We start from the raw sequence: 27,823 nt of genomic DNA, 5'->3' as shown, positions 1-27,823 counted from the left end.
CACAGCTTCCTCCTTTTTCACAAGTTTCGCGCCAAAACGTCCCGTTCACAAACTAGAGACCGGAAAAAAGTGGTACACGAACCCTCCCTCACCAAGAATCACAGCCAATCATTTTTGGAATCAGGCAGGGGGGCGGGACTCGACGGACCAGAGCGGCCCAATAGCTGGCCGCGGGGCCGAGCGAACCAATGGGAGCGCAGACGCCGCGGCGGACGAACGCCAAGGCTGGTTTTCCCGCGAAAGCCGGCTTGTAGGGGACCGAGGTTCCTGTGGCGCGGCGCTGAGAGGTGAGGGACCGAGGTGCAGTCATGTCGGGCTTCGACGACCCCGGCATTTTCTACAGCGACAGCTTCGGTGGCGACCCGGGTGCCGACGACGGCCAGGCCCGCAAGTCGCAGCTGCAGAGGCGCTTCAAGGAGTTCTTGCGACAGTACCGAGTGGGCACCGACCGCACGGGCTTCACCTTCAAGTACAGGTGGGTCCGCTTGCGTGAGGCGAAGGAGGTCTAGGGAGGACCCTCTGGGTAGAGGCTGGGCCGCCCTCGGGTCAGGTGTGGAGGGAGGTGGGGGCAGGGCTGTAGCGTGGGCACCGCGGCTGACGGCTCCTCCTCGCCGTCTTGTTGGCCACCGCAGAGATGAACTGAAGCGGCATTACAACCTGGGGGAATACTGGGTCGAGGTGGAGATGGAGGACCTGGCCAGCTTTGACGAGGAGCTGGCCGACTACTTGTACAAACAGCCAGCCGAGCACCTGCAACTGGTGAGTAGCGCCCGTTTCAGAGTCTTGTATAGCCTGGCCCAGTCCCGTCACCAGCAGTTCATACGTTTCCTCTTCTTCAGCTTGAGGAAGCTGCCAAGGAGGTAGCAGATGAGGTGACCCGACCCCGGCCTGCAGGTGATGAGCAGCTCCAGGACATCCAGGTCATGCTCAAGTCAGATGCCAGCCCATCTAGCATTCGGATTCTGAAGGTGGGTCTATTGAGTGGGCCAGTCAGGGTGGCGTGGTTGATGTATGGTGCACAGGGCTCTGGCATCGGTAGCCTGTGGCACCAGATGTGTGACCCTGAGCGGGACACTTAAGTAAGCCTGTGTCCTTATGTATAAAATACTTTATACATAGGATTGATGTCCTAAGGGAAGGCAGAGTTGAGTCTTGGAGAAACAGCAGTGACTTCCTGTCCATTGGGGAGACTGACAGACCAGTAAACACCATCCATGACTCACAGGCAGAGGCAGGCAAATCTATGAGGCCAGCCTGGTCTACATAGTAAGACCCAGTCTCAGAAAAAAAACATAAAAACTAAAAAGACCAAAAGAAATGGGGGACACCGTGGCCATGGCTGAGATGGGTGGAGAGTTGGGAGAGAATCCTTCTGAGCAAGTAATCTTGGAGCTAAAACTGAAGGGTGTGTAGGCAGCCAGGTCAAAACCTGGAAGGGCTTTCCACTAGCTCCAGGAAGAGCAGCAGGTGCAGAGGCCCAGGGGTGAAAATGGTCGCCTGTTTGGAGGAGTGGAGAGAAAGCAGTGCAGCTGGAGTCCCCTGAGCCTGAATGTTGGTAAACAAGAGGTGGATGTGTGCAGGTGCCGTCCACATGTGCAGTTCCCGGAGGCAAGCAGGTGTCTTTACTCACTGGCCCCGATTCCATTTTCTTTCTATGAGGCTGGCGAAGTACTCTATCTAACTCCAGCCGGAGACTGATGCCGAGTTCAAAAGATCCCTCTAGCTGCTATGTAGAAGAGGATTTATAATGCAGGCAGGGAGGAGGACGCAACACTGATTGTTGTTCTGTCTTAGGTTGTTGAGAATCAAAGGCGCAGTACATGTGGCAGTACTCTGTAGCAGTGTCCAGGTGGCACCATTGACTTGGTGTCACTACACCGAAGGCTATTTATCTTGCTTGGACCGTGTAGAGCTCTGCAGTTTTGGAGGCCCTGTCAAACTGTTCTCGGTTAGCAGGACAGCCTCGCTTCCACAGACAGCTGAGTCCTTTGCGCAGTCTCTGTTGGTTTCTTCTCAAGTCTCGTGGTCTAGAACTGAACTGCATCGTAGGTTCTGCCTCTGATGGTGGCATTGGATCTGTCTGGGTGGGGGCTGCTATTTCATTGGAAAGAGAAGCTTGTCCCTCTTCTGGCGGGGTTTGGGTGGGGTGGGTTGTACAGAGCCATACCTCTTCCACTCTGGGAAACGTACTGCAAATGTACTGGTTGCAGTGAGTACTTGGCCCTATAGAGCAGTACTTTTTTTTTTTTTTAATATTTATTTATTTACTTATTTATACAACATTCTGTTGGTGTGTATGCCTGCAGGCCAGAAGAGGGCACCAGACCTCATTCCAGATGGTTGTGAGCCACCATGTGGTTCCTGGGAATTGAACTCAGGACCTTTGGAAGAGCAGGCAATGCTCTTAACCACTGAGCCATCTCTCCAGCCCCAGAGCAGTACTTCTTGACCTGTGGGTTGCACCCCTTTGGAGGTGACATGTCAGATATTCTATATGCCAGATGCTTCCATTACGATTCCTAACAGCAAATTTACAGTTATGAAGTAGCAACAGATATTTTTATGGTTGGAGGGGCCACCAAAACATGAGAACCGTATTAAAGGGTTATAGCATTATGAAGATTGAGAACCAGTATTCTAGAGGGATTCCCCTACTGGGGATGGGATATCTGCACCCTTGTAGGTAATTTTCAAAAAAGTTGTTATATGGATTGTTCAAGGGTTGTAATGCCTGGGCAGGTCTTTGTGACTCCATCCTCTTTTCCCAGAGGTGGCCACTTTTTCCTGTGTTTCTCCTTCGAACAGTTTTGGAGCCCCTTTGTTCCAGAATAACTTGGAATGGAAAGATGGAAAAAGGAACTTTGCTTGTTGTTTGTTTTAGGTTTATTTTACATGCATGAGATTTTGCCTGTGTGTACTGTGTGTACAATGTATGTGTACATGGAGGTCAGAAGAGAACATTGGATGCCTGGAATTAGAATTACGGGTGGTTGTGAGGCACCATGTGGGTGCTGGAAACCAAACTTGGGAGTTGTGGAGGACAGCCAATGCTCTTAACTGCTGAGCTATCTCTAGCCCACCTGCCCACTGTGAGAAACTTATTATCACATACAGAAGTGTAGAGAAAAGTGTAATGAGCCCCATATGCTGTTAGCTGAGATTGAATGCTAATATTTTATCTAGTTTTCTGCCTTTTCCTGTTTATTTCTGAAGAATTTTAAGCTGAATGTTGTATATGCCTTTTTTTTTTTTTGGATTTTCGAGACAGGGTTTCTCTGTAGCTTTTGGTTCCTGTCCTGGAACCAGGATTTCCAGGCAGTCTCCAGAGACACCCTGTCCACCCTGCCTTGAACCGCCCTTATCCCCCCAAAAACTTAGTGTTCGTATCCAGTAGTCCTTACGATGGGGAACCTAAGGCTGGCAGAAGGTCCATGGTGGCTGGAGATGGAACTTGAACTAGAGCCTGGGCTTCTGCCCCATGTCTGTTCCCTGTGGTGTACAGCACAGGAAGTTACTGTTAGAGCTGGGGTTTGGGTCCTATGGTTTTGTCATAAAAGGTGTTTCATGTTTCCTTTGTCTCTGCAGTCCTCTCCCATTGTTCTGCGAGGCCCCTGAAAGTACCGGCCTGTGTCTGAGGCTCCTGAACCTGGTGTCCAGGTAGCCTGGCATTGAATGCTCTGGAAAGTCTGAGCTAAACTATGAGCCATGGCTTTGTCACCTCCTCCAGATCTTGTCCGTGTCTTTCCTCAGCACCTTCTCATGTCTCCTGGTTCTCCTTAACCATCAAGTCTCCTTGTGTCTCTGTTACAGTCAGACATGATGTCACACCTGGTGAAGATCCCCGGCATCATCATCTCAGCCTCTGCGGTTCGTGCCAAAGCTACTCGTATCTCCATTCAGTGTCGCAGCTGCCACAACACCCTCACCAATATTGCCATGCGTCCAGGACTGGAGGGCTATGCTCTCCCCAGGAAGTGCAATATGTGAGTGTATAGCCGGGAGGGATTCTGGGGGAAGTGACCTGAATGAATCACTTCAGATCAAAAAGCCAACAACCCTGGCAAGTACTGCCTGTATGTAGCTACTTGTTCTAGGCCTTCCGTGAAGGGCTGGGTAGCACGATATCCTTGGGTCAGACCCGGCATGGCGTTCCTTCACGTGGTTGCCCCACCTGAATGTCACACAACCTATGTGGGAGACGCAAGGTTGAAGAGGAAACAGTCCATAGAGATGGATTCTATATGGGATCTTGAGGGGAAAGGTTCTCTGTGTAGCTTTGGTTATTCTGCAGCTCACTCTGTACATCAGGCTAGCCTTGAACTCAGAAATCTGCCTGCATGTGCTACCACTACCCCACCCATAGAATCTTCTAAAGCAAATTGACTTGCTGGGCTAGAGCCAGAGTGCCCACTGTACTGCCTGAGAACATGGCTATCCTACTTGATATTTTGCATGTTGTTCCACTATAGTGGTAGAACAAATGGACTTTCAGTTAGCAGTACTTAAAATATTTACTGTATGGTTCTTATTAGGAAATGTTTGTTGACTCTGACCCAATGAACCCTACTTGTATCCTGACTGCTTTTGGCTTTCTCTTCTGGTTTCTTCTCAGCTTCCACGTTGCTTGAGGCATACTGGCCTTGTCCTAGGCTGTTGCTTGCCCTCACCTGCAGCCACAGAGGAGTTCCTCCATCTCCTCATGTCCCAGCTTTACTGCTCCTCAGTCTATTCCCTATTCAGGAGCAGAGTGGCTTGGCCCTTCCATAGGCTGCTGTGGGTCTAGTTCTCTCTGCCTAAATGGTTTTCCCTCAGGCTGCCACGTTTTACCTGTCTCTTTAGGCTCCTTACCTGTCCTTACCTTATCTTCCTTATCCTGTGCTTGCATTTGGTACACACATATCTATTCACCCTCCCACCTGCCTATTTTTACTGAATGTCATTATACTATACAGATAGTTTTCAATCCTAGTGGGAACTTAGCTTCTAGACCAGGGACTTTTGGTTCACTGCTGTTTCCTCACCTATATTAGTTGAGTAGACTTAGAGTCTGCATCCTCAGAATGTTCTAGAGGTGGTAAAACCTTACTGGAAAAGATCCTGGCTGTGGATGTGGTTTATCAAGGAATTTGATATATAGCCTCTCTTTCACATGTGGGGACAGTGAGGCCTCATGAGGGAATTATGAGTATGATTGCCACCTCAGTGTGCCAAGGCTCCTGAAGTTCTGACTTTGGATATAGCATCCTGCCATCATGGAAACTGTCCTTCCAGGCCTTTCTCCAAACTTATCCCAGCTCTTCCTTATATTGCTGCTGCATCTCAAGGCTGACTTTGAATGGATGAGCGCTGCCTTTGGGTCCTCAGGGTAACTCTGGTGACTGCTTTCTCCCCTGTCCAGGGATCAGGCAGGGCTCCCAAAGTGCCCACTGGACCCTTACTTCATCATGCCTGATAAGTGCAAGTGTGTAGACTTCCAGACCCTGAAACTTCAGGAGCTTCCTGATGCAGTGCCTCATGGTGAGATGCCCAGGCACATGCAGCTCTACTGCGACAGGTAAGCTGGCAGGGCTGTGGGTTGTTGCACATGTCACTCAGGTGTACCATAGAGATAATCTGGAGCAGAGTTCATGTGCAGGGTAGAGCTCCTGTGTCTGGTGCTTCTTATTCTATTGACTGTCATCTCTCGTCTCCCATAGTCCACAAGGCCTGTCTACCCATATTTTACATTGGGACTTTAGCTGGGGGAGGTCAGATGACTTACAAGTGGTACCAAGGCCTATGCTCTTTCAGCACAGCAGAATCACCAGCAGCTGTGCTAGCTTCTGTTCAATCTGCTGTCCTAGTCAGGCTTCCTGTTAAGAATTTGCCTGTAGCCGGGCGGCGGTGGCACACGCCTTTAATCTCAGCACTCGGGAGGCAGAGGCAGGCGGATCTCCGTGAGTTCGAGACCAGCCTGGTCTATAAGAGCTAGTTCCAGGACAGGCTCCAAAACCACAGAGAAACCCTGTCTCGAAAAACAAAAAAGCAAAAACAAAAACAAAACCAACCAACCAAACAAACAAAAAGAATTTGCCTGTGGTTTTGTTGAGTAGTTATAATCTGACCTGGGGTGAAGGTTTACAGGTCCCTGAGTGCTTACCCTGGGCTCATACACCTGAGGTCAAGTACAAATGCAAAGCTTTCTGGGGAGTGATGGACCATGGTTGTCAGCTTTATTACTGGCAAGTATGTTGCAGATGCAGACTCTTTGGAAAGCTACACCCTAAGCCTCATTTTTTTTCCCCATCTGTAAAATGGGGGTCTGGACTATCTCAGACTGCTTAACAATAAATGTCAAAGGTTTAACACAATTCCTTAACTGAGTATAGGGTATTAGAGTATTCTCTGAGTATCCAGAGGGCTTGAGGATTAAGGTGTGAAATGTGTAGGAGGTTAATAAACAGTATGGGTGCCTGAAACAGTCCTGTGAAGCTGTGATCTGATAGTGTTAGTGTATAGAACACCTTTGTGGGGCTGGAGAGATGGACCAGCGGTTAAGAGGTCCTGAGTTCAATTTTCAGCAACCATCTGTACTGAGGTCTGACACCCTCTTCTGGCCTGCAGGCATACATGTAGGCAGAATACTGTACACATAATGCATAAATAAATCTCAAAAAAAAAAAAGAATGTGTGTGTGTGTGTGTGTTTTCTTTTGTTCTTCGAGACAGGCTGTCTCTCTGTGTAGCCCTGGCTGTCCTACTGTCCTGGAACCTGTCAGACCAGGCTGGCCTCAAACCCTCAGAGATCTACCTGCCTCTGTCTCCTGAGTGCTTAGATTAAAGGTGTGAACCACCACTGCCCACATCTTTGTGTTTTTTACCTTGCTTGATTCCCAACAGTTGAGACAAGTCAGATTAAGGCTGGGCTCCACCAGCACAGCTGGTGACGTGCTGAGTTCAGTGAGAGCCAGCTCAGCGTCATAAACACTGTCTTTGCCATCCAGGCAGCCATGGGTGTGTAGCAGGAGTAGGGAAAGGTCCCTTCCTCTAGGCCTTGTGAGGATCCAGCCAGCCTGATAGTGATGCTAGGGGTAGACATGCTAAGCTGACCACCGTTGCCCCTGGATTTCACTTGTTTTTCTTTATTTACTGCACTTTTCTCAGGTACCTGTGTGACAAGGTTGTTCCTGGGAACAGAGTCACCATCATGGGCATCTATTCCATCAAGAAGTTTGGAATGAACTCCGGCAAAGGCCGGGACAGAGTGGGCGTGGGCATCCGGAGTTCCTACATCCGGGTCCTGGGCATCCAGGTGGATACAGATGGCTCTGGTGAGTTGCTCAAACCATCAGGACATGCTTTTCTTTTCTTTTTCATGGTAGGGCTCAAACTCAGAACCTTGTGCATACCAGGCAAATATTCTACCACTGAGCTATATTTCCAATCCCAGGGTGTTTATTTTTCAGAAGGCAAAATTTGTTTTCCCAAAATGTCCACTTACTGTATAGTTGTGGCTCCCCCTCTGAGGTTGTTGCCTAAATGCATGCTTGAATTGCATGACTCAGTGCAGTAGATGGATGCAATGGTGTGTGCTGCACTGTGTCTCGGTAGCTGCAGAGGAGACAAAGAGGGTTGAGCAGTCTAGTTGAAAAAACAGCCTCTGAGGAGCAGGTGCCTGAAACTGAACTGCTTGATTCCATCAAGGTACTGAGAAGGAGCTAGGGTGTCATTGGAAGGCTTCCTTCACCAGGGGTGTCAGCACTGACTTGGAAGGATGGAGATGTGGAGCAGAAGGGTCTTACAGCATATAGGAGAGCTGATGGGAACTCAGGCCTTGTAGGGGGTGGATATAACTGGATCTCTAGTAACTAGAGTTGGGTTGAATGGCAGGGGCCTTGTAAATAGCTTCAGCTCACAAATGTCAGGAATCAAGTAAATAGCCTCAACTCTCACATGGAGTAGAAAACTCATGCTTAGCACCTAGGGGCAGTGGTAGCAACCTCTGGGCTAGAGTGATGGAGTTTTGAGTACCTTGTCCATATTCTATGTCCATAAAACTCCCTGGTTAAAATTCGAAAAGCCACCTGATTATCTAGCCATATTCCAGACTTAAATCTAACTCTGCTTGACTAGCCTTCCCAGACTTTATGTGGCTACAGTTAAGCACTTTTTTTTTTTTTTTTGGTTTTTCGAGACAGGGTTTCTCTAACTTTGGAACCTGTCCTGGAACTCCCTTTGTAGACCAGGCTGGCCTTGAACTCACAGAGATCCGCCAGCCTCTGCCTCCCAAGTGCTGGGATTAAAGGTGTGCGCCACCACCGCCCAGCTCAGTTAAGCACTTTTATTTCCCACCTTCTCAAACTGGCTCCTCCTTAGCCTTTCCCCACTTTCAGTTGTTCAGCAAACCCTCCAGGTCCTCTTCAGTTCTTTTTAAATCCTTCCACCTCAATGCAAGTATACTGTTTGCCTGTTTATGTTCACAGTTAGGACTGTCCACTTCTTAGTGCCCTGGTCTGAGTCCCACTCTTTCTCCTAGATTGTTATTGGAAGAACACTTGAGAGTCCACTTTCTCCATTCCTCAGCAGCTAAAGTGAGCCATGCTATTGCGACCAAACAATTGCATTGGTTCTCTACTTTATCTTCCTTATAAGAGATTTGCCAATGGTCCCCAGGGGCCATATGATCTGGCCTGTTTTGGTTGTTTGTTTTTGGGCTTTTGAGACAGTTTCTCTGTATCCCTGGCTGTCCTAGAACTCACGCTGTAGACTAGGCTAACCTCAAACTCAGAAACCTTCCTGTCTCTGCCTCCCAAGTGCTGGGATTAAAGGTGGCATACACCACTTAACCTACCTATGATCTGTCCTTCTGATTGTTTGGAACCTTCTTTTCCTCACTGGACCCTTGAGATTTGGAAGACTGGGATAGTCCTGTGCCCTAACTTTCTTGAATGAGATTGTGCCCTCCTGGTGCTGAGGGGGTGAGGAGGTTCCTGATTTAGGGCTAGGCCCAGCAGTAGGCTGGAGGAGATGTCTTTTGCTCACTTATGCACCTGTCTGTCCTCCTAGGCCGCAGCTTTACTGGGTCTGTCAGCCCACAGGAAGAGGAGGAATTTCGTCGCCTGGCTGCCCTCCCCAACATCTATGAGCTCATCTCTAAGAGCATTTCCCCTTCCATCTTTGGGGGCGTGGATATGAAAAAAGCTATAGCCTGCCTACTCTTTGGGGGTTCACGGAAGAGGTGAGGAGCCTGGGAGGAGGGTATTAATGACAAGGTTGCTTCAGAAGGACATCTGTGTTGAGAACCTAGTTTTCTTCATGTCTCCCAGGTCCCTCAGCCTGCTGGCATGGGGAGCACAGTGGGAAAACATTGGGCTAGGACCAAGGGTTTGATCTCTGCCCTAGACTGTATGGGGAGTGAGAGAGGCCGCCTTGCACAGTTTCTGTGCTTGAACGAGATATGTGAAACATCTAGCACTTAGAAAGTGTCATATAGACAGACATACACATACTTTGTTTTGCTTTTTCTTTTTTGAAACACATTTCTTGTGTTTTTTCCTCATTATATAGTCAGACTGCCCTTGCAACTTATGATTCTTCTGATTCAGTTTCCCAGATTCTAAGATTGCAGGTGTGGGTCACTTATGGCTTCCTATGTCCTTTTGAAACTAAAATACAGCTACAGACAGTAGCAGCAATGGCATTGTACTAGTGGCTACTGTTTAATACATTTTTTATATGTTCAGAGCATTCTTGTGTTTAATGTGTCCTGAACCAATTGTAGTAGTACCAAAGAGTTCCACAATAGCCTGGAATGGAACATAACAAAGGTTATTTATTTGGGGATAAACTCACAGTAAGGGTAGTCATCACAGTCCTCTTCGTGTGCTGGGAACTGAAACCAAATCCAGCAGGAAGGGGGCTGCACAGGCTTTGCTTTTCATCTGTACTTACAGTACATGAGACCATGCCCAAAGTGGGCCGGTATCTTAAAGGCTATTGGCTGAAGGAGTTTCCACAACACTTCCTCCTTTCTGTCTAAATAAGAGAGTACTGAGCTTAATACAAAACTACATACAATAAGAACAAATATCAAGTATTGTCGAGGAAAAAGAAGAGGCAAAAACATACATAAAAACTAGAATTACAACCCACATGCACAACATCTAACAAGAAACACATGCTAAATGCTTCAATAGTTATTCTATCCTGAGGAGTCTAAGTCTTATATTGAAAATGGCTTGGCTAAGTCATGAGGAAAGTGACTGATTGTTTTGTCTTCAACCCCATCAAAGACCTGGGAAGGGAATCTACCTATTATCCCATCCATCACCCCTCTTTTCTTTCCTTTCTTTTTTTTTTTTTTGTAGATTTTTTCGAGACAGGATTTCTCTGTAGCTTTGGAGCGTGTCCTGAAACTAATTCTTGTAGATCAGACTGGCCTCAAACTCAAAGAGATCTGCCTGCTTCTGCCTCCTGAGTTCTGAGATTAAAGGTGTGCACCACCACTGCCTGGCTTCCCACTCTCCCCTTTTTTTTTCAAGAGAGAAAAATGTCCCGTTGCAGGCTATTGTGGAACTCTTTGGTACTACTCCAACCCAGCCCTGTCCTCTCAGCCTATAAGGGTGTCACTGTAGTGTCCATTTCATAGATGGGGAAACTGAGGCACAGAGAACGAAGGGGCTTACTCCAGGTACCAGGTTGGACTGGATCCTGCTCTGTGACTATTCTGCAGTGTGCATAGCTCTCAGGTGTGCCTCCCCCACCCTTAGCTCTCATTTCCTTTACATCTCTACCTGGGAAATAAGCCTTGCCCCCAGTGTTAGGCTAGGAAGCACAGAACTGGGTGTGAACATGTTTCTGGGCCAAACTGTCATTTGCACCTGTTTGGAGACTCTGAGGGGAGGGTGACCAACCCACACAAAGCCAGGAGTGGTGATCTGTAATTACAGTCCTAAGATTTGGAGGATTGAGGTAGGAAGATGGTGAGTTCAAGGACAGCCCACAGATTCACTGTCTTCTACCAACCTGTTGTGTCTAGGCTCCCTGATGGACTCACTCGCCGAGGTGACATCAACCTGCTGATGTTGGGGGACCCTGGCACAGCCAAGTCACAGCTTTTGAAGTTTGTGGAGAAGTGCTCTCCCATTGGGGTGAGTGGCTGGGGACTACTTTCTTCCTGGCTTGGATGCCCCAGCAGGGAATAAAGCTAAAGTTCCTGGGCATTCATGGGCTCTTGCTCAACCAGGACCTACTTTTTTCTCATTCATCTTGTCTGTTGTCAGGATGGCAGAGAGGGTGTGAGAAGGAAAGGACAACAGGTTAGGTGTGGGTGGTAAGAACATGGACTGAGTCAGGTCTGGTTTGCTTCTCAGACTAGCAGTAGTCACGTGGACTTTGAAGAGGTAGCCTAGACTCCCTGAGCATCAACCTATCTAGTTGCAAAATAATGGCACTGCTAGTGATAGGAGCTGGTATCAAGATGGGCCAGATGCTTCCTGATGTGCCTGTGACGTTTTTACTCACTTAACTGTCTCCTCATGAGTATTACCACCCGTGTTATGCATTGGAGATAGGAACGGAGCTCAAGATCCCACTACTGGGGGACTTTAGAACAAGTCAGTTCTAAAGCCAGTGTGTGTTACGGGAGGTCCTCCCACTCCTCCAGCCTATCGCCGCTGAGATACCAGCCCCTTGGGGCGTGGTCTCTCTCCCTTTAAAAAAGCGGCCACTTCCCTCTCCTCTCTCTCTTCACTTCCTGCTCCGCCGGCGACTAGACTCCTGGTTGCGTTGCGTAGAGGGCCGTTGCCTGGGACAGTGATCTGTAAGTTTTTCCCCTTTAAATAAATATCACCTTATTAATCATAATCCCAAATTAGTGTGGCATTGTTTGTGACTTACGCCTTCATTTGGCGCCCAACGTTTGGTTTTAGAACCTCTCTCGGCTCGCAGCCGCGAGTTCGGCTTGGCGGCCGGAAGTTCGGCTTGGCGGCCGCAAGTTCGGCTTGGCGGGCGCTTGTTCGGCTTGGCGGGAGCCCTTGCTTCCTCAGCTGCTGCCTGTGGATTTAAACTCCACAGGCCCGCGTAGTCTCTGCCCGCGTGATTTGCTCTTTTCTGAGTCGTTTTCAAATCTCCCTTGCAAGCACAGCTCTTAAGTGGCGCAAACCAGAGCACGCGGTTGCTGAAAGCTGCAACCCCTCAGGGTGACTCTGTCACGTGGAGGCATAAGTAGCTTCCAGATTGCTCTTCTCTACCCCTGGATTCTAGGTTTCTGGTTCCATCTCTGGAATTGATTTAATTACATTTACTTTGTTGAGCAACTTACATTTTCCAGTTTTTAACAAATACTAGGCGGACTCTGAAACAGGACCGTGTTTTCGTCGAGACTTGGCAACAGCGCCACCTGCTGGATAATAGGTAATATGGCAGTTCTCGTTTCCAACGCGAATTTTACTGTTCTGGTTACCAATACAATGGGTTATATCATGCAAGGTTTATATGACTATGGGGATAACTTAATTTACTGGTTACTAGGTTTCAGTATTCTTTTGAATATTCTATCATTTAGGAAGATCATGGCACTCCTAAGAACCATACAATCTTTACTAGAAACTCATGCAGGTCAGGAGATTCAGGATTCAAAAGAGACAATAATAAAGACAATAATAAGAAGACTTGAAATGATTGAAGAAATGATTGGAGCTGGTGAACAGAGTAATAAGGCACAAGGACAGGATACAATGCCAACACCAGCTATTAGAACTGGCTTACCAAAGGTTTTAGCAGCATACCCTATACTTAATTCTGACAAAGCGTCAACTTCTAAAGGCTCAAAGGGAGTCAGAGAAGCTAGATGGACGCCAATAGCAATGAATGATCTGAAAGAAATTAAGCAAGCTGTTGTTAATTTTGGCTTGCACAATGCATATGTAAAGGAAATGATAAAGACTTGGGCTTCTAATGCTAGAGCTATCCCCCATGATTTCCATCAGTTAGTGTCTGCAGTTTTAGATAAGGGACCTTCCTTGATGTTTGGAATTTATTTCAGAGAAGAATCCAAACATATGGAACAGCAAGGAAGAGCAAAAGGTATTGAGGTTTCCCAAGATCAAATTCTTGGTGCAGGAGAATATGCTGATCCACAGGTCCAAGCTCTTTATGATGATGAAGTACTGTGTCTATGTCACCAAGCAGCTTTAAATGCTTTGAATAGGATACAAGATCCAGCAAAAAGGGTTGAATCATATACCAGAATTAGGCAGGGACAGAGAGAACCCTTTATTGACTTTTTGCAAAGATTGATTAAGGCTCTGGACATAGGGGTAACAGACCCAGAATCTAGACGAATACTTCTTGAATCTCTAGCTTTTGAGAATGCAAACATAGAATGCAAAAAGATAATTGGGCCTTTAAAGTCTAGATCAGCACCTATGGATGAATGGATTCAGCATACGATGAATGTTGAGACGTTTAGCTATAACGATGAATCTTGGGTAGGAGAAGCGATTTCCACAGCAATGAGGAGACATCAAACTGCCAGGTGTTTTAATTGTGGTAAATTAGGACATCTGAAAAGGGATTGCAGGCACAGAATTTCTAGGAATATTATCTCCTCTGGGAATGACAAAGATAGGAGACCTAGGCCTTCAGGTATATGTAGGAGATGCGGTAAAGGCCGACATTGGTCCAATGAATGCAGGTCAACAACAGACAAACAAGGCAACCCGATACCGTCGGGAAACTCCTTGAGGGGCCTCTCGCAGGCCCCCAAGCCAACAGTGGCCCAGTCATTCCCAGTCACAGTGGAGAACGTGCCTCACCAAGAAAATTAAAAGCTCCAATTTCTGCTGTAAAAAGTAATACTGGTCTAAATGATGAAATCCATGTGGAGGATGAGTCAAAAAACCCAGTTGGACAGAGTAAACGTATATTTTGGCAGACTTCTATTAATGATCAAAGACCAAAGCTAAGAGTCTGTATAAATGGCACTTTTATTGAAGGCTTATTAGACACAGGTGCGGATGTAAGTATCATTACCCCAGAATCTTGGCATCCGAATTGGCCTCTTCAAGAGGTAGATGTTCAGTTCCTGGGAATTGGAACCCTATCTCGTGTAAAACAAAGCACAAGATGGGTTGAATGCATAGGGCCCGAAGGGCAAATAGGAAGACTAAGGCCATATATAGCCAATATTGCCATAAATTTATGGGGCCGTGACCTGCTACAGCAATGGAATACCCAGATTAACATTCCTGTAGTTCCAGGAACTCATAATTCGGGGAAGGATATGATGAGGTATTATGGAAAAAGGTCACTAGCCATTCAGGCTGTACAAGAACATACAGCAAATACCAAACCTTTAGAGGTACCAACAGCCCTACCTTTAAAATGGCTAACTGAGAAGCCAATATGGATCAAACAGTGGCCTCTAGCTGAAGATAAACTACAGGCATTGGAACAGCTGGTGCAGGAGCAACTAGATGCTCACCACATTGAAGAATCAACCAGCCCTTGGAATTCTCCTGTGTTTGTTGTAAAAAAGAAATCTGGTAAATGGAGAATGGTGACAGATCTAAGAGCTGTCAACAAAGTAATTCAACCTATGGGCTCACTACAATCTGGAATTCCTTTGCCTTCTCTGTTACCAAAAGGATGGCCTCTTATAGTTATTGATTTGAAAGATTGTTTTTTCACTATACCGTTACAAGAAAAGGATAGAGAAAAATTTGCCTTCACAGTGCCTACTTATAATAATTCTCAGCCCAATAGGAGATATCAATGGACTGTCCTCCCACAGGGTATGCTCAATAGTCCTACACTGTGCCAATATTTTGTAAGTAAGCCATTGGAAATAATTCGTAAACAATTCCCCAAGTCCATTATTTATCATTACATGGATGACATCTTGTTATCTGATCCAAATAAAGATACTTTAGAAAGGATGTTCGAAGAAGTAAAGAAAGTCTTGCCTAGGTGGGGATTACAAATTGCCCCTGAAAAGATTCAAAGAGGAAATTCTATTAATTACCTAGGTTACAGAATAGGGTTAGAGAAAATTAAAACGCAAAAGGCACAAATTAGGAGAGACCGGTTAAAGACTCTTAATGACTTCCAAAGATTGTTAGGAGACATTTCCAGTCTACGACCAGCTGTTGGGATAACACCTGATCTAATAGTTCATTTAAACAAAACCTTAGATGGTGATAAAGATTTGAATAGTCCAAGAGAACTGACAGCTGAAGCAGAAAAGGAACTGACAATGATTGAGGAAAAATTACAGGAGGCACATGTGGATAGGGTGAACCCAAATCTTAGCTGCATCCTAGTCATATTGCCTTCCAGAATTTCTCCTACAGGGATTCTAATGCAGAGGGAAGATATTATTTTAGAGTGGATATTTATACCTAATAAACCAAGTAAAAAATTAAAAACTTATGTGGAAAAAGTCTCTGAATTAATTATAAAAGGTAAGCTGAGACTTCGTCAACTAGCAGGTATAGACCCAGCAGAAATTATAGTGCCTTTTACTACTGAAGAAATAAAAAAGTTATGGGAAGACAATGAACCGTGGCAAAGAGCTTGTGCTAATTTTTTGGGAGAAATTAATAGCAACTATCCCAAAAGTGGTAGACTTAACCTCATAAAAAGAACTTCTTGGATTCTTCCTAGAATTGTACGTGATGCTCCAATAACTGGAGCCCGTACTTTCTATACTGATGCAAATAAATCAGGGAAAGCAGGTTACAAGTCAGATGAATTGAGTAAGGTGGAACAAAGCCCTTATAATTCTGTCCAGAAGGCAGAATTATATGCCATTCTTATGGTGCTAAGGGATTTTAAAGAACCTCTTAATATAGTTACAGATTCACAATATGCAGAAAGAGTTATCTTGCATATTGAAACCGCTGAATTTATACCAGATGACACAGAGTTGACTTCATTGTTTATCCAGGTACAAGACATAATCAGGAACAGGCTTTGTCCGATGTACATAACACACATCCGGTCCCATACAGGTCTGCCTGGTCCTCTAGCCCAAGGCAACGCTGAGATTGATCAATTATTGATTGGAAGTGTGTTGCAGGCCTCAGAATTTCATAAGAAGCATCATGTCAATAGTAAAGGCCTAAAGAAAGAATTTTCCATTACTTGGCAACAAGCTAAGGACATTATAAAGAGATGTCCTACTTGTTCTTTCTATAATCAAACACCGTTGCCTGCAGGGAGTAACCCAAAGGGCACTAAGAGAAATGAAATCTGGCAGATGGATGTGTTCCACTTTATAGAATTTGGTAAATTAAAATATGTACACCACACCATAGACACGTATTCAGGTTTTCAATGGGCTACTGCCCTGAGCTCAGAAAAGGCTGATTCAGTAATCACACATTTATTGGAAGTTATGGCCATCATGGGTATACCTGCGCAAATAAAGACAGATAATGGTCCAGCATATGTATCTAAGAAAATGAAACGCTTTTTTGATTATTATAATATAAAACATATTACAGGTATACCAAACAATCCTACAGGTCAGGCAGTTATAGAAAGATCAAATCGTACTATAAAGGATATGCTGAACAAACAGAAAGGGACTGAAAATACCCCCAGAAATAGATTACATAATGCTTTATTAACCTTGAATTTTCTTAACGCTAATGAGAAAGGAACGACAGCAGCAGAGAGACATTGGATAATGGAAAAGTCTGCTGAACTAAATCAACCGATTTATTTCAAAGATGTGCTGACCTCTCAATGGAAGCCAGGAGATGTGCTACGTTGGGGAAGGGGTTTTGCTCTTGTTTCCACAGGAGAAGAAAAATTGTGGATACCATCAAAATTAATAAAGTTTCGATTTGAAGAGGAGAAACCTCTTGGAAAGGAGAAATGACAACTTATCTACAATGATGATATTCATACAGATGGTAAGAAAAACATATAGAATGGGGGCAGGGTTCTGTTCTTATCTCCACAGGAAAACACTCATCTTTGAAAAATTCAAGGGACCCTGGATATTTGGATACTGACAGATGGAAAAATACCTGCCCAATAGGAAATATCAAGAAAACCGAAAGGGTTGTGTAAGTAATATTAAACCATATTTCTAAATTTATAAAGCTGGTTTTGAAGTTGGACTCTGGCTCAGTCCTTCTCCAATTCCAAGCCTGTTAGTAAGAGAAAAACCCAGAGTTTCTGGAGTTTCTGTCTCATGTCAAGAGCCATGATGTGGGACAGAAAGAAATATGAGTTTAGAAAACATCTTTGCTTTTCTTCATATCTATCATACTTTTCATTGAATATATCTATCATGTCTTTCATTGAATATATATATATATATATGTCTATATGATTAATGCTTAAGTTTTTCATAATGAACAATGAGTTTTTCCTGAAGTGACATTTGAAGTTTCCAGGAAGAAGATGGGGCCCCATAACAACAACTCCACCTGGTTGATATGACGTCATGATACTGATAGCGCTACAACAAGACCTGCTTTGGATACCAGCTGCACAAGACAGTTCCAACTTGGTTAGCTGAAATGGTGCACATCTTATACAACATTTTGGCCAGACCTGCACAAAATACTCAGAGACTATTGGAAATTTTAAAAGACATTGATCTTGAAATTTAACCATCATTTTACTTTCACAGGATCCCCCAGAAAGAACGTCGCCCCCATGACAGCTGGAAGTAATTCTAGAGGACGACGTCCCCTCTCCCAGTAAAGTTTGCCCTTGGGTTTAGGGACATCATTTAGGGGTTGATTATAATTAGTATACGATTGAGGGTTGGGGGAGGAATTTTATAAGCTCAGGGATCATTTTGAAAAAAAAAAAAAGAGGGATGATGGGATAATAGATTTGTAATTGTGAGTTACTGTTTTTAGACAAATTATTGGTATAGATTCTTGTATATTGATACAAAGTTAAATTATATTGACTATTGGATGCATGCATGTTTCTACCTTGTTTAAAACATTTTTATGTATTGACATATATTGTATTGTATATATTTACCATATTGCAGTGTACATTTCTACCTCTGATTAAGATACTTATATAATGTTTGTGTATTGATATATATTTACCTACTGCAATGTATATTTGTACATTGTTTATATTTGGAGGTCATTGTCCTCATTTGTTTCACAGTTGTTTATTGTCTTAATCTTTAAGTTAGATAGATATTGAGAATTATATAGACTAATAGTCATCTAAGTTTGTCATTTATAATTAGAATAATCAGGTTCTTTAGATATATAGAGATTATACTCAGTATAGATAGATAATCTTCAACTTCTTCAAAGAGCTGTAGAAAATGGCCTTTAATCTAACTCAGAGTTTTGTGGTAGTGAGACACAATTGCTCCTGGCAACACCACTCTATTCCCGAGAGAATGTTGAGCACCAAAGACACTCCACCTGGAGCCTTTCCTTTTGGCAGAACTGGCCTTGGGGCAAAGAAATGCCCATACCTCAACCACTGACAAAGATACAGAGCGTGCATCAATGGATAAAACAGGGCTGTCTTATCCTGCCAAGACAGGGTAAGATAGTTTTGAAAAGTTGCTTGCCTTTGAAAATGGTGTGTCAGTTATGTTAGGCCTTAGCCAAAGTTGGTTGCTTCAACGCTGCTAATGTGACTTTGGGTGATTGCCTAGGTAGCTAGTTGTCTCTGTGATTTGATGCATGTTTTGGAAGTTGTTTTACCGAACTTCCTAATTAACCAGGTAACATTATTTCCCTTCTCAGATCTTCGATGGGGTTGAAGACTATATAGATGTAGTTACTTTTCTCTCATGACTTGGCCAAGTTATTTATTATACAAGACCTAAGCTAGTTAGAATAGGATATTTGTACTTATTGTATATAATTTCATAGTAGGTTTAGAACTCTCTTATTTAAACAAAAGGGGGAGGTGTTACGGGAGGTCCTCCCACTCCTCCAGCCTATCGCCGCTGAGATACCAGCCCCTTGGGGCGTGGTCTCTCTCCCTTTAAAAAAGCGGCCACTTCCCTCTCCTCTCTCTCTTCACTTCCTGCTCCGCCGGCGACTAGACTCCTGGTTGCGTTGCGTAGAGGGCCGTTGCCTGGGACAGTGATCTGTAAGTTTTTCCCCTTTAAATAAATATCACCTTATTAATCATAATCCCAAATTAGTGTGGCATTGTTTGTGACTTACGCCTTCAAGTGTGTCTAATGATCCAGGTCTCCTAGGTCTGGGAAGATCAGGGTAAGTGGACTGTGCAGTAGGAAGTGATGGTTTTAGATGGAGGGGTGTGTGCTAAGTTTACCACATTGGCACCATCCCATAGAAATACCATGGCCTGAAACTGAGCTATGTTAAATCTTGTAGTAGCCACATTTAGAAAGTAAGACTAGGTGAAAATAACTTGTATAATCTGTTTATACCTGTAGTTCAATATAAATAATTTTTTTTGTCAGTATAGATGGAACCTGAAAATCTTGGCATGCTAGGAAAACACTTTAACATACTAAGCCACACCCCAGGCCTACTGTAGACAAGTACTTGGCATTCCCGGTAGTGCAGTCTGATCTGAGTGTCTCATTTACAAGCATCTCCGGTAGGTATGTTTCAAGGAGTCTGTCAGCATGTAGCATGCAGGTCTTCACAGATGAAGAACCTACGAACCAGGAATTCCCAGCCCTGAGGCCAGCTTGAAATATGCCCTTCCTTTTCTGGGCCTCATTGCTTATGTCACAGGGCTGTGCTGTAGCTCAGGTGAGACTTTTGTTTTTGATTTTTCAAGACAGGATTTCTCTGTAACAACCCTAGTTATCCTGGAACTAGGTCTATAGACCAGGCTGGCCTTGAACTCAGAAAGATCCACCTGCCTCTACCTTCTGAGTGCTGGGATTAAAGATGTGTGCCAACACTGCCGAGCTTCAAAGAAATTCTTAAAGTAGGCTGAGGCCCAGGATGGTCTTTTTCCTTGCGGAAGAAAGAATTTTCAGTTGGGCCTTGAGTTCTGGACTGTACAGTCACCTTTGCATTGTGATGTGGAGTAGTTACAACCTTCTGGGTTCTTGGCATTTGGTGCCGACACCTTTCCTTACTTTCCCAAGGTATACACATCTGGAAAAGGCAGCAGTGCTGCTGGCTTGACCGCCTCAGTGATGCGAGACCCCTCTTCCCGAAACTTTATTATGGAAGGTGGAGCCATGGTTCTGGCCGATGGTGGGGTTGTCTGTATTGATGAGTTTGACAAGGTGAGTAAGTCTTCTAGTTGGGGTGTGTGAACTCAGGTGTGGTAGCACATAGCACTTCTGAGAGAGTTGTATGTAGTTCTTGTGCCTATCACTCTGGGGTAACTTGGATAAGTTGCTTGCTTTACCTCTCTGAGATACTCTAGAAATTGGGGAGCGTGAAAGCCAAGCTCATGTGGTCATCTGCCATTGGCTGACCTGAAGTCTGTATTATGGAATGGTAGCAATTCCTAGTTATTCTCCTGCCACTTTCCTCTCCCTGGTGAGGATTCTGATAGATGTGTCTTTCCAATGTAGATGCGGGAAGATGACCGTGTGGCAATCCACGAAGCCATGGAACAGCAGACTATTTCCATTGCCAAGGTGAGTGGCCCTTTCATCCTTCATCAATTCAGCTTGGTGGATGTACCAGGTTATGTTTACTTAGGACTGTGCTGGCAGCAGCCGGCCTGGAACACACACAGACACCCACACACGCATGCATCCTTATGAGCGCATGTAATGTATGTATATGGGTGTATGTGTATGAGTTCATATGCGAGGAAGGAGAGGCCTGTCCCAGGATTTTTTGACTGTCTCTTCCCCACTTTCCACCTCAGGCTGGGATCACTACCACCTTGAACTCTCGCTGCTCTGTTCTGGCTGCAGCCAACTCAGTGTTTGGCCGATGGGATGAGACAAAAGGGGAGGACAATATTGACTTCATGCCTACCATCTTGTCCCGATTTGACATGATCTTCATCGTCAAAGATGAGCACAATGAGGAGAGGGACATGGTATGTCTCATTGGCTGGGCTGGTGGCTCCAGGTGGTTTCATGGTCATGAGGGTGAACAAGAGATTTTGCCAGGGAAATGCTGGTGCTCAGATAGGCTGTGAGCGAGAAGCACATGAGATGACTGCATTAGTGACTTGCAGAGTGTTGGAGAGGGACCTGGAGTCCTGTGGCCTAGTCCTGTTTATGCCTTGAGGGAGATGCTGGGTGATTTTCGCAAGATGCTTCCACTGAGCTTCACTCCTTGCCCTTGCTAGTAAGTTTCTGAAAGAAAATAGTTAGGGAATTGGTTTGCAATAAGTTTAGTGCACAGGTGGTTGCTGGCCCAACTGTCTCTCTGCTTCATTCTCAGGCAATTAAGGTTTCTACTGCTGTGAAGAGACACTGTTACCACGGCAATTCTTATAAAGAAAACATTTAGTTGTGGTGGCTTTACATACAGTTCAGAAGTTTAGTCCATTGTCATGGGAAGCAAGGCAGCATGCAGACAGATGTGGTGCTAGAGAAGGAGCTGAGAGTTCTACATCTTGACTTATAGGCAACAGGAAGTGGTCTGAGACACGGTGTGGCTTGAGCATATATGAGAACTCAGAGCCTTCCTCCACAGTGAGATACTTTCTCTAAAAGGCCATACCTATTCCAGTAAAGCTATACTTCCTAATAGTGCCACTTCCTTTGGGGGGACTATTTTCTTTCAAACCACCACAGATGGTAAAAGATTGACCAGGTTGGGCTGGAGATGTGGCTCTTCCAAAAGTCCTGAGTTCAATTCCCAGCACTCATGGGGGCTCACAACCATCTCTAATAAGGTCTGCTGCCCTCTTCTGGCCTGCAGGCATACACACAGACAGAACATTGTATACATAATAAATATTTAAATAAATAAATAAATATTCAAATACATAAATAAATATTTTTTAAAAAAGATTGACCAGGTTTAGGTTTAGGTTTCAGTGGAGGCTAAACCAGGAGAATTGCAACTTTAAGGTCAGCTTGGCAACTTAGACCCATATCTCAAAAGAAGTAATAAAGGACTGGGGATTTTGTTCAGTGTCAGAGTGCTTTCTTAGCATGTAAAAGATCCTGGCTCAATTCTGAGTATTAATAGAATCAATAATGTGTACTCAGTTTGATAGCTGGTGATTTAACTGTCCCTAAAGAAAAGAGGGAGAAAGAAGACTTTTCCAGTAGTTGTAGTAGAGGTCCCAGGATGGACTCTCATTGGCTTGGGTATGTCCAATATCTACCACCAAGACAGGTTTTTGTATGTAGCCCTGGCTGTCCTGGAACTCACTCTTTGGATCAGGCTAGCCTTGAACTCACAAAGATCCAGCACCCAGCTCTATGTCCATACTTGCCAGCAGTAGATAGGCCACAGGAACGGAGCAGAAGCCACATCCCACCACATCATTATTTCTTCCTGTCTGTTCAACCTTTGTGCTTACCCAGTATTTCCTCTTTTGCCAAGATGCTGGCCAAACATGTGATCACTCTGCATGTGAGTGCACTGACACAGACACAGGCTGTGGAGGGTGAGATTGACCTGGCCAAGATGAAGAAGTTCATTGCCTACTGCCGAGCGTGAGTGCTGGGAGAAAACCCTGTTCGGTGACATGGGCTTCATGGGTGGAGAGCATGCAGACCTGTTCTTCCTTACCCAGGATTACCTGGTAACCATGTTTGAACTGTGTTCTGCTCTCATCTAGCACTGTGACTCACTCCATGGGTGGAAGGTTATTTGCTTCAAAGTTACCGTTGTGGTGCCCACCATAATGGGCAGGTTGCTCAAGTTTTCTGAGCCTCAGTAGCCCAAGGTTGATGTTTTATAAGGACTGCTCAAGATGGTTAAATTCTTGGCATCTCTCTGCACTGGGTCAATACTCAGTGGATTGCAGCTTTAACTATCACCGGAACCCTACACGATTCTTCTATCCTAGGCATGGTTCTGTCTTTTTGTATATAAATGACCTGTAGCTCTGTTGTAGAAAGGTGAGGTGCAAGGTTAGATAACTTGTCTGAGGACATATGTGGGAAGTAGTGGGGACAGACTGGTACTCGCCCCAAAGGCTGTGCCCTTAATTAACCTCATTCAGATTCCCAGTATTAGTTATCTTTGAAAGGGTTGGCCCCAAAGATGGGGCACTGGTTGGTTGATCATAGCAGTTGAGTGGTTCCCCAGGTCATGCACCTGCCAGAGTGAGTGGGCATCAGAGTCCGGTCTGATAGTTCCTATGTCTTTGAGCTTTGGGAAGCCTTGGAGGTGGTGCTCAGTTTTCTCAGATCAGCAGGGTGGAGAGGAGGAGACTGCTCAGAAGCCTGCTACTGTGTGTGGACCTCAGTGCTGGAAGAATGTACACCTGTTGGCCAGATAGCACAGTGCAGCTAGTAGCAGTCAGAGTAGTTGTCTTCACATCTGCTCAGATCTCAACCAGCCTTCTCAAAGAGATGCCATGTAGATCTCTGACACCTGCTCATAGCCAGCCCTAGTCCCTCTTTCTTTCAAATGACTTGCAAGTAATGTGGGAACATACACGTCTGCAAGCCAAGTAGAGGCCTGGGGATGGGATGGGCAACTAAGATTTCTTGCCGGTCTCATGCTAGTTCACTCTGCTATCTGCAGGAGGTGTGGCCCTCGGCTGTCGGCAGAGGCAGCAGAGAAGCTGAAGAATCGTTATATCATCATGCGGAGTGGGGCCCGTCAGCATGAGAGGGACAGTGATCGCCGTTCCAGCATCCCCATCACTGTGCGGTGAGCGAGTGGGCCTCATCTCACAGAGCAGGGCCAGTTGGCCATTGCCATCCTCATAATACATGCCCAGGGTGGGTTGGGAAAGGGAGCCTCTGGAACCATGTGCTCTGGCCTCCTAATGGTCTGTCTTTGTGTGTTTGTTTAAGCCTGGGGGTGGTTGGGCGTGCCTCACTTCTGTAGTTGGCCTGGCTTCCCTCTCTGAGAGGCAGACTGAGGTAAGGGGGAACACTGTCCTGGGAGATAAACCAGGCTCTGTTCTAGCCTTTGGCCAACTATGTAACCATAACAAATTTGATCTTCACTGGATCTCAACTTATACTTTCAGCTGGGCCTACGATCTTAAGCTGAATCCTACCTCTAGCATTGATTACAATTACAACTAGATTTGATTGTGTATAATGTAGCTTATGTTGGAAGTTTATTTTCATTATGAAACTGGGGAATATGTAGTTTATGGTGGTTTTTCAGAGCTGTCAGCCTGGGTTTCATTATGTCCATCATTGTCAACCTTTCAGCCCTATAAGGTTCTAGAAGTTCCAGCCATCACTTTGATCATCAAGAGAGGCAGCCCGGGGACACGCTTTTTGTTGTTCATTTTACACACCAGTTCCTCTCCTCCCCTCCTCCCAGTCCCACCTGTCTCCCCCTCCCCTCAACTCATTCCCCATCCACTCCTGAAAGGGTAAGGCCTCCCATGGGGAGTCAGCAAAGCCTGGCACATTAAGTTGAGCTTGGACCAAGCCCTCCCCTTCACCAAGGCTGAAGGATACTTCTGACATTTTCATATGATGCATGGATTTAGAGCTCATTGGTCACATCTTGTTTACACAGCCACCTTGACCAAAGAGGCAGGCAATATCCTTTACCAGGCAGCATGTACTGGAATGAAAATTGGGTTCCAGTACTAAGAATATAGGGTAATAGATAATGGGGATGGCAATCTATCCGGCAATCTCCCCTATAGTTTTTTTTCCCTACTTATTTATTATGTATACAGTATTCCTGGTGTTCTGTCTGTTTGCCTGCAGGCCAGAAGAGGACACCAGATCTCATTACAGATGGTTGTGAGCCACCATGTGGTTGCTGGGAACCGAACTCTGGACCTTCGGAAGGGCAGGCAGTGCTCTTAAGCACTGAGCCATCTCTCCAGCCCCCTCCCCTATAGTTCTAACTACCTTGGCCATGCTCCTTCCTAAAGGGTGGGGGTGGGGGGAGTAAGTGGGCTGAGGTCTGAGTATTCTATTGTTCCAACAGGCAGCTGGAGGCTATTGTGCGCATTGCTGAGGCCCTAAGTAAGATGAAACTGCAGCCCTTTGCCACTGAGGCCGATGTGGAGGAAGCACTGAGATTATTCCAGGTGTCCACACTGGATGCTGCGTTATCTGGCAATCTGTCAGGTGAGTAAGTGCTAGGCTGTAGTCCTGACCTTAGACTTAGAGATTTAGTTAGCTGTTGGCCTGCAGGGTGCTGCCTGGATGTGTTTTTGATAATAACCTTGCCCCCCACTTCTCCATTGACTGTTTTCACTATTTTGGAAGCTTTTTCTAGGCTTCCTGAGCCAGTTCATTAAATTTAATTGTTGTGGCCTGTCACTGGTGAAGAATGGCTGGCAGCCTTCTTTCCCCCCTGTGTTGAGCTCAGAATTGTAGAGTTTCCCAGCCTGTGGCCTCATCTTTTTTGACAGTCACGTCTGGGATGCCTGGCTGTCAGTCCTTCCTGTCTCAGAGATGAGACTGACACAGAGCTTCCTTGGTGCCTTTCTCACAAGTCTTAGTGGAACCCAGGCGTGTTGGTCCCTGAGCCCTAGTGTCTGTTGCCTGCTTTCAGCCAGTCTTCTGAGACTGGTGATATGTCAGCCTCTTCAGAGTTAGGTTTACTCTGATCTGGCCAGGATTCTGGCTGAGAATTTGCCAGTCACTGTGTAGGTGTCAGAGCTGTAAGCAAGCAGTTCCCAACCTCCTTGTTCTACCTATCCCATAGACTTTCTTACTTTTCTTGGTGGGATAAATACAGTGAGGAGGTAGGTATAGGTAGTGTAAGGAGTGGTAGGGAGTGGTGACAGCTGGGCCAGCTGTGTTGGAGAAGGAATGATGTTCTCCCATCTGGTGGAGATCGTAAGCTTCTCTTACCCAGGACTTCTCATGAATGTCACCCATATTTGGACCCTATCAGGTCCTGCCTTCCCTCTCTTCTTGCTCTGTAACTCCAAACTTGTACTTCCACAGCACATGGTGGTGCAGAGGCAGGAAGATCTCTGAGTTTGAAGTTTGAGGCCACCCAGGGCTATATAGTGAAACATTTCCCCCCAAATAAATAAATAAACCCAACCAAACAAAACTGCTTCTGGCCAATCCTTTCTGTGGCTATTCCTGTTACCTCAGTGTGTGTGACCCACAGGGCCTCATGGTACCTGGCTCTCAGTTACCATGATGGCTATGTCTCTATCACCTGGCGCTGGGCCTGTTGGATGGCCTCTGTTGCACCCTATATTTCTTAGTTCTCACTTCCGTGGTAAGGTTCCCACTGTCACCTGACACTGTTCTGTCTTTAATTTTCTCTCTGGGTTAGGCCACTCTACTGAGAGGCTATCATTTCTCTCACCCTCCCAGTATAGATGAACTGGGTTTTCTAGTACCCAATTCCTTACTGCACTTTCACAGGAGTGGAGGGCTTCACTACCCAGGAGGACCAAGAGATGCTGAGCCGCATCGAGAAGCAACTCAAGCGCCGCTTTGCCATTGGCTCCCAGGTGTCTGAATACAGTATTGTTCAGGACTTTACCAAGCAGGTGAGCCTTCCTAAACACTGGGAACCTGCAAGCCATGCCCAGGATACAGAGGATTTCCTGCTGGTTCCCTTGCCCTGTGCTCTATGCTCAACAGTGGGTTGCTAGGGTGGGGAGTGTTTGAGCCACCATTTCTTCCCTAAGAACCACTATAGTTGGAGTTGGCTACTTATATATCCCTTGAAGTGGGAAAGGTACAAGCTGGGTAGCAGAAACCACCTTCTAATTTCCCCATCTCCTTAGTCTTTTCCCTTGTTGCTTGGCTTCTTAAAGGGTAGAGAGCCAAGAACCAGTTGAGTGAGCTTTGTAGCCCATTGGGCAGAGGGTTACTGATCCCATGCACAGGAGATAGTGCTTTTGGGTGCTAGGAGGAACCTGTGCCCTTTAAAATCATGAAGATAGCCCTGGTTTCTGTTCTTGGCTCTCTTGTCTGTGTTTACTCATTTTGCTCCTGGAAGTAATTTACACAGTAGCTCATACTGGTAAAAAGAGTCACCAGCATCCTGCTCTGTAGGTGAAAAGATTATCATTTACTGAGTCTGGGGCTGGAGAAAGTTTGGTTTCTAGGGTCACAAGGACCTAAGTGCTAGCTCACTTAATTGCTGTATGATCTCAGATACCCTCTGAGCCTGTTTCTTCTTCTGTAAAATGAGATAATTCCTAATACTGGATGTTTAAAGTTGATATAGGACTATACGTGCCTGGTACACAGGAAGTATTACAAAGTATAAGCCCTTCTGAAGTCAAGGCAGAATGAAGGTGGAAGCCTTTTGTCTGTTGTAAAGTTGTTTATGAGCAACCATGGGCTCCCTTGGGTCCTGGTGATTCATCCTTGTATCTATCTTCTGCTCCCTCCTACAGAAGTATCCAGAACATGCCATTCGGAAGGTGCTGCAGCTTATGCTGCGCAGGGGTGAGGTCCAACACCGCATGCAGCGCAAGGTGCTCTACCGCCTCAAGTGAGCTCACTACCCATCAGCCCTCAAACCTGAATGCCAGCTCCGCTCCACTTCCCAGTTGGTGTTCGCCATTCTAAGGAAGTGGTTCTGCCTCACCGCCTCTGACTGCTGTCTGCAGATGCACTGGTCCTGGAAGTGTGCTTTGGTCTCTTGGTCTCATCACTGCGTTCGGGTGTATGAGTTTCGCTGTAGGTGCCTATCTCCTGTCCTGTCTCCTCAGCAAGACAGGTCTGGAGCAAGAAGAGGCTCTGTAGGTAGACAAGTCTGTACATTGGCTCCTGGGCTGCCTGACTGCCAAGCTTCTTCATGTGCTCAGAGGAAATAAATAAAGTCAGTTCCTGGCTGCTAATCGTA

General features: G+C 45.7%; 1 protein-coding gene across 1 annotated transcript; it reads left to right on the top strand.

Annotated features, from left to right (window-relative positions):
- Window positions 1-193: 193 nt before the first annotated feature.
- LOC142852091 (DNA replication licensing factor MCM5-like) lies at window positions 194-27,823 on the top strand. The gene is made up of 16 exons (XM_075976500.1): window positions 194-475; window positions 633-759; window positions 840-968; window positions 3,811-3,983; window positions 5,399-5,554; window positions 7,143-7,309; window positions 9,045-9,216; window positions 11,017-11,128; window positions 20,062-20,205; window positions 20,500-20,565; window positions 20,802-20,978; window positions 22,445-22,557; window positions 23,597-23,725; window positions 24,980-25,122; window positions 26,386-26,513; window positions 27,372-27,823. The coding sequence occupies exons 1-16, from the start codon at window positions 309-311 to the stop codon at window positions 27,471-27,473; spliced, it is 2,205 nt and encodes a 734-aa protein (XP_075832615.1). The 5' UTR covers window positions 194-308; the 3' UTR covers window positions 27,474-27,823.

This window comes from Microtus pennsylvanicus, chromosome 6 (genome assembly GCF_037038515.1).
Source record: "Microtus pennsylvanicus isolate mMicPen1 chromosome 6, mMicPen1.hap1, whole genome shotgun sequence".
NCBI classification, from domain to species: domain Eukaryota; kingdom Metazoa; phylum Chordata; class Mammalia; order Rodentia; family Cricetidae; genus Microtus; species Microtus pennsylvanicus.
The sequence above is the reverse complement of the archived record's forward strand: the minus strand, read 5'-3'. Positions and strand labels throughout refer to the sequence as shown.

Coding starts and splice junctions, on each gene's coding strand:
- LOC142852091 (XM_075976500.1), top strand. CDS start 309: ATGTCGGGCTTCGACGACCCCGGCATTTTCTACAGCGACAGCTTCGGT. Junction 23,726..24,979: donor AGCATCCCCATCACTGTGCG/GTGAGCGAGTGG, acceptor TTGTTCCAACAG/GCAGCTGGAGGCTATTGTGC. Junction 26,514..27,371: donor TTCAGGACTTTACCAAGCAG/GTGAGCCTTCCT, acceptor TCCCTCCTACAG/AAGTATCCAGAACATGCCAT.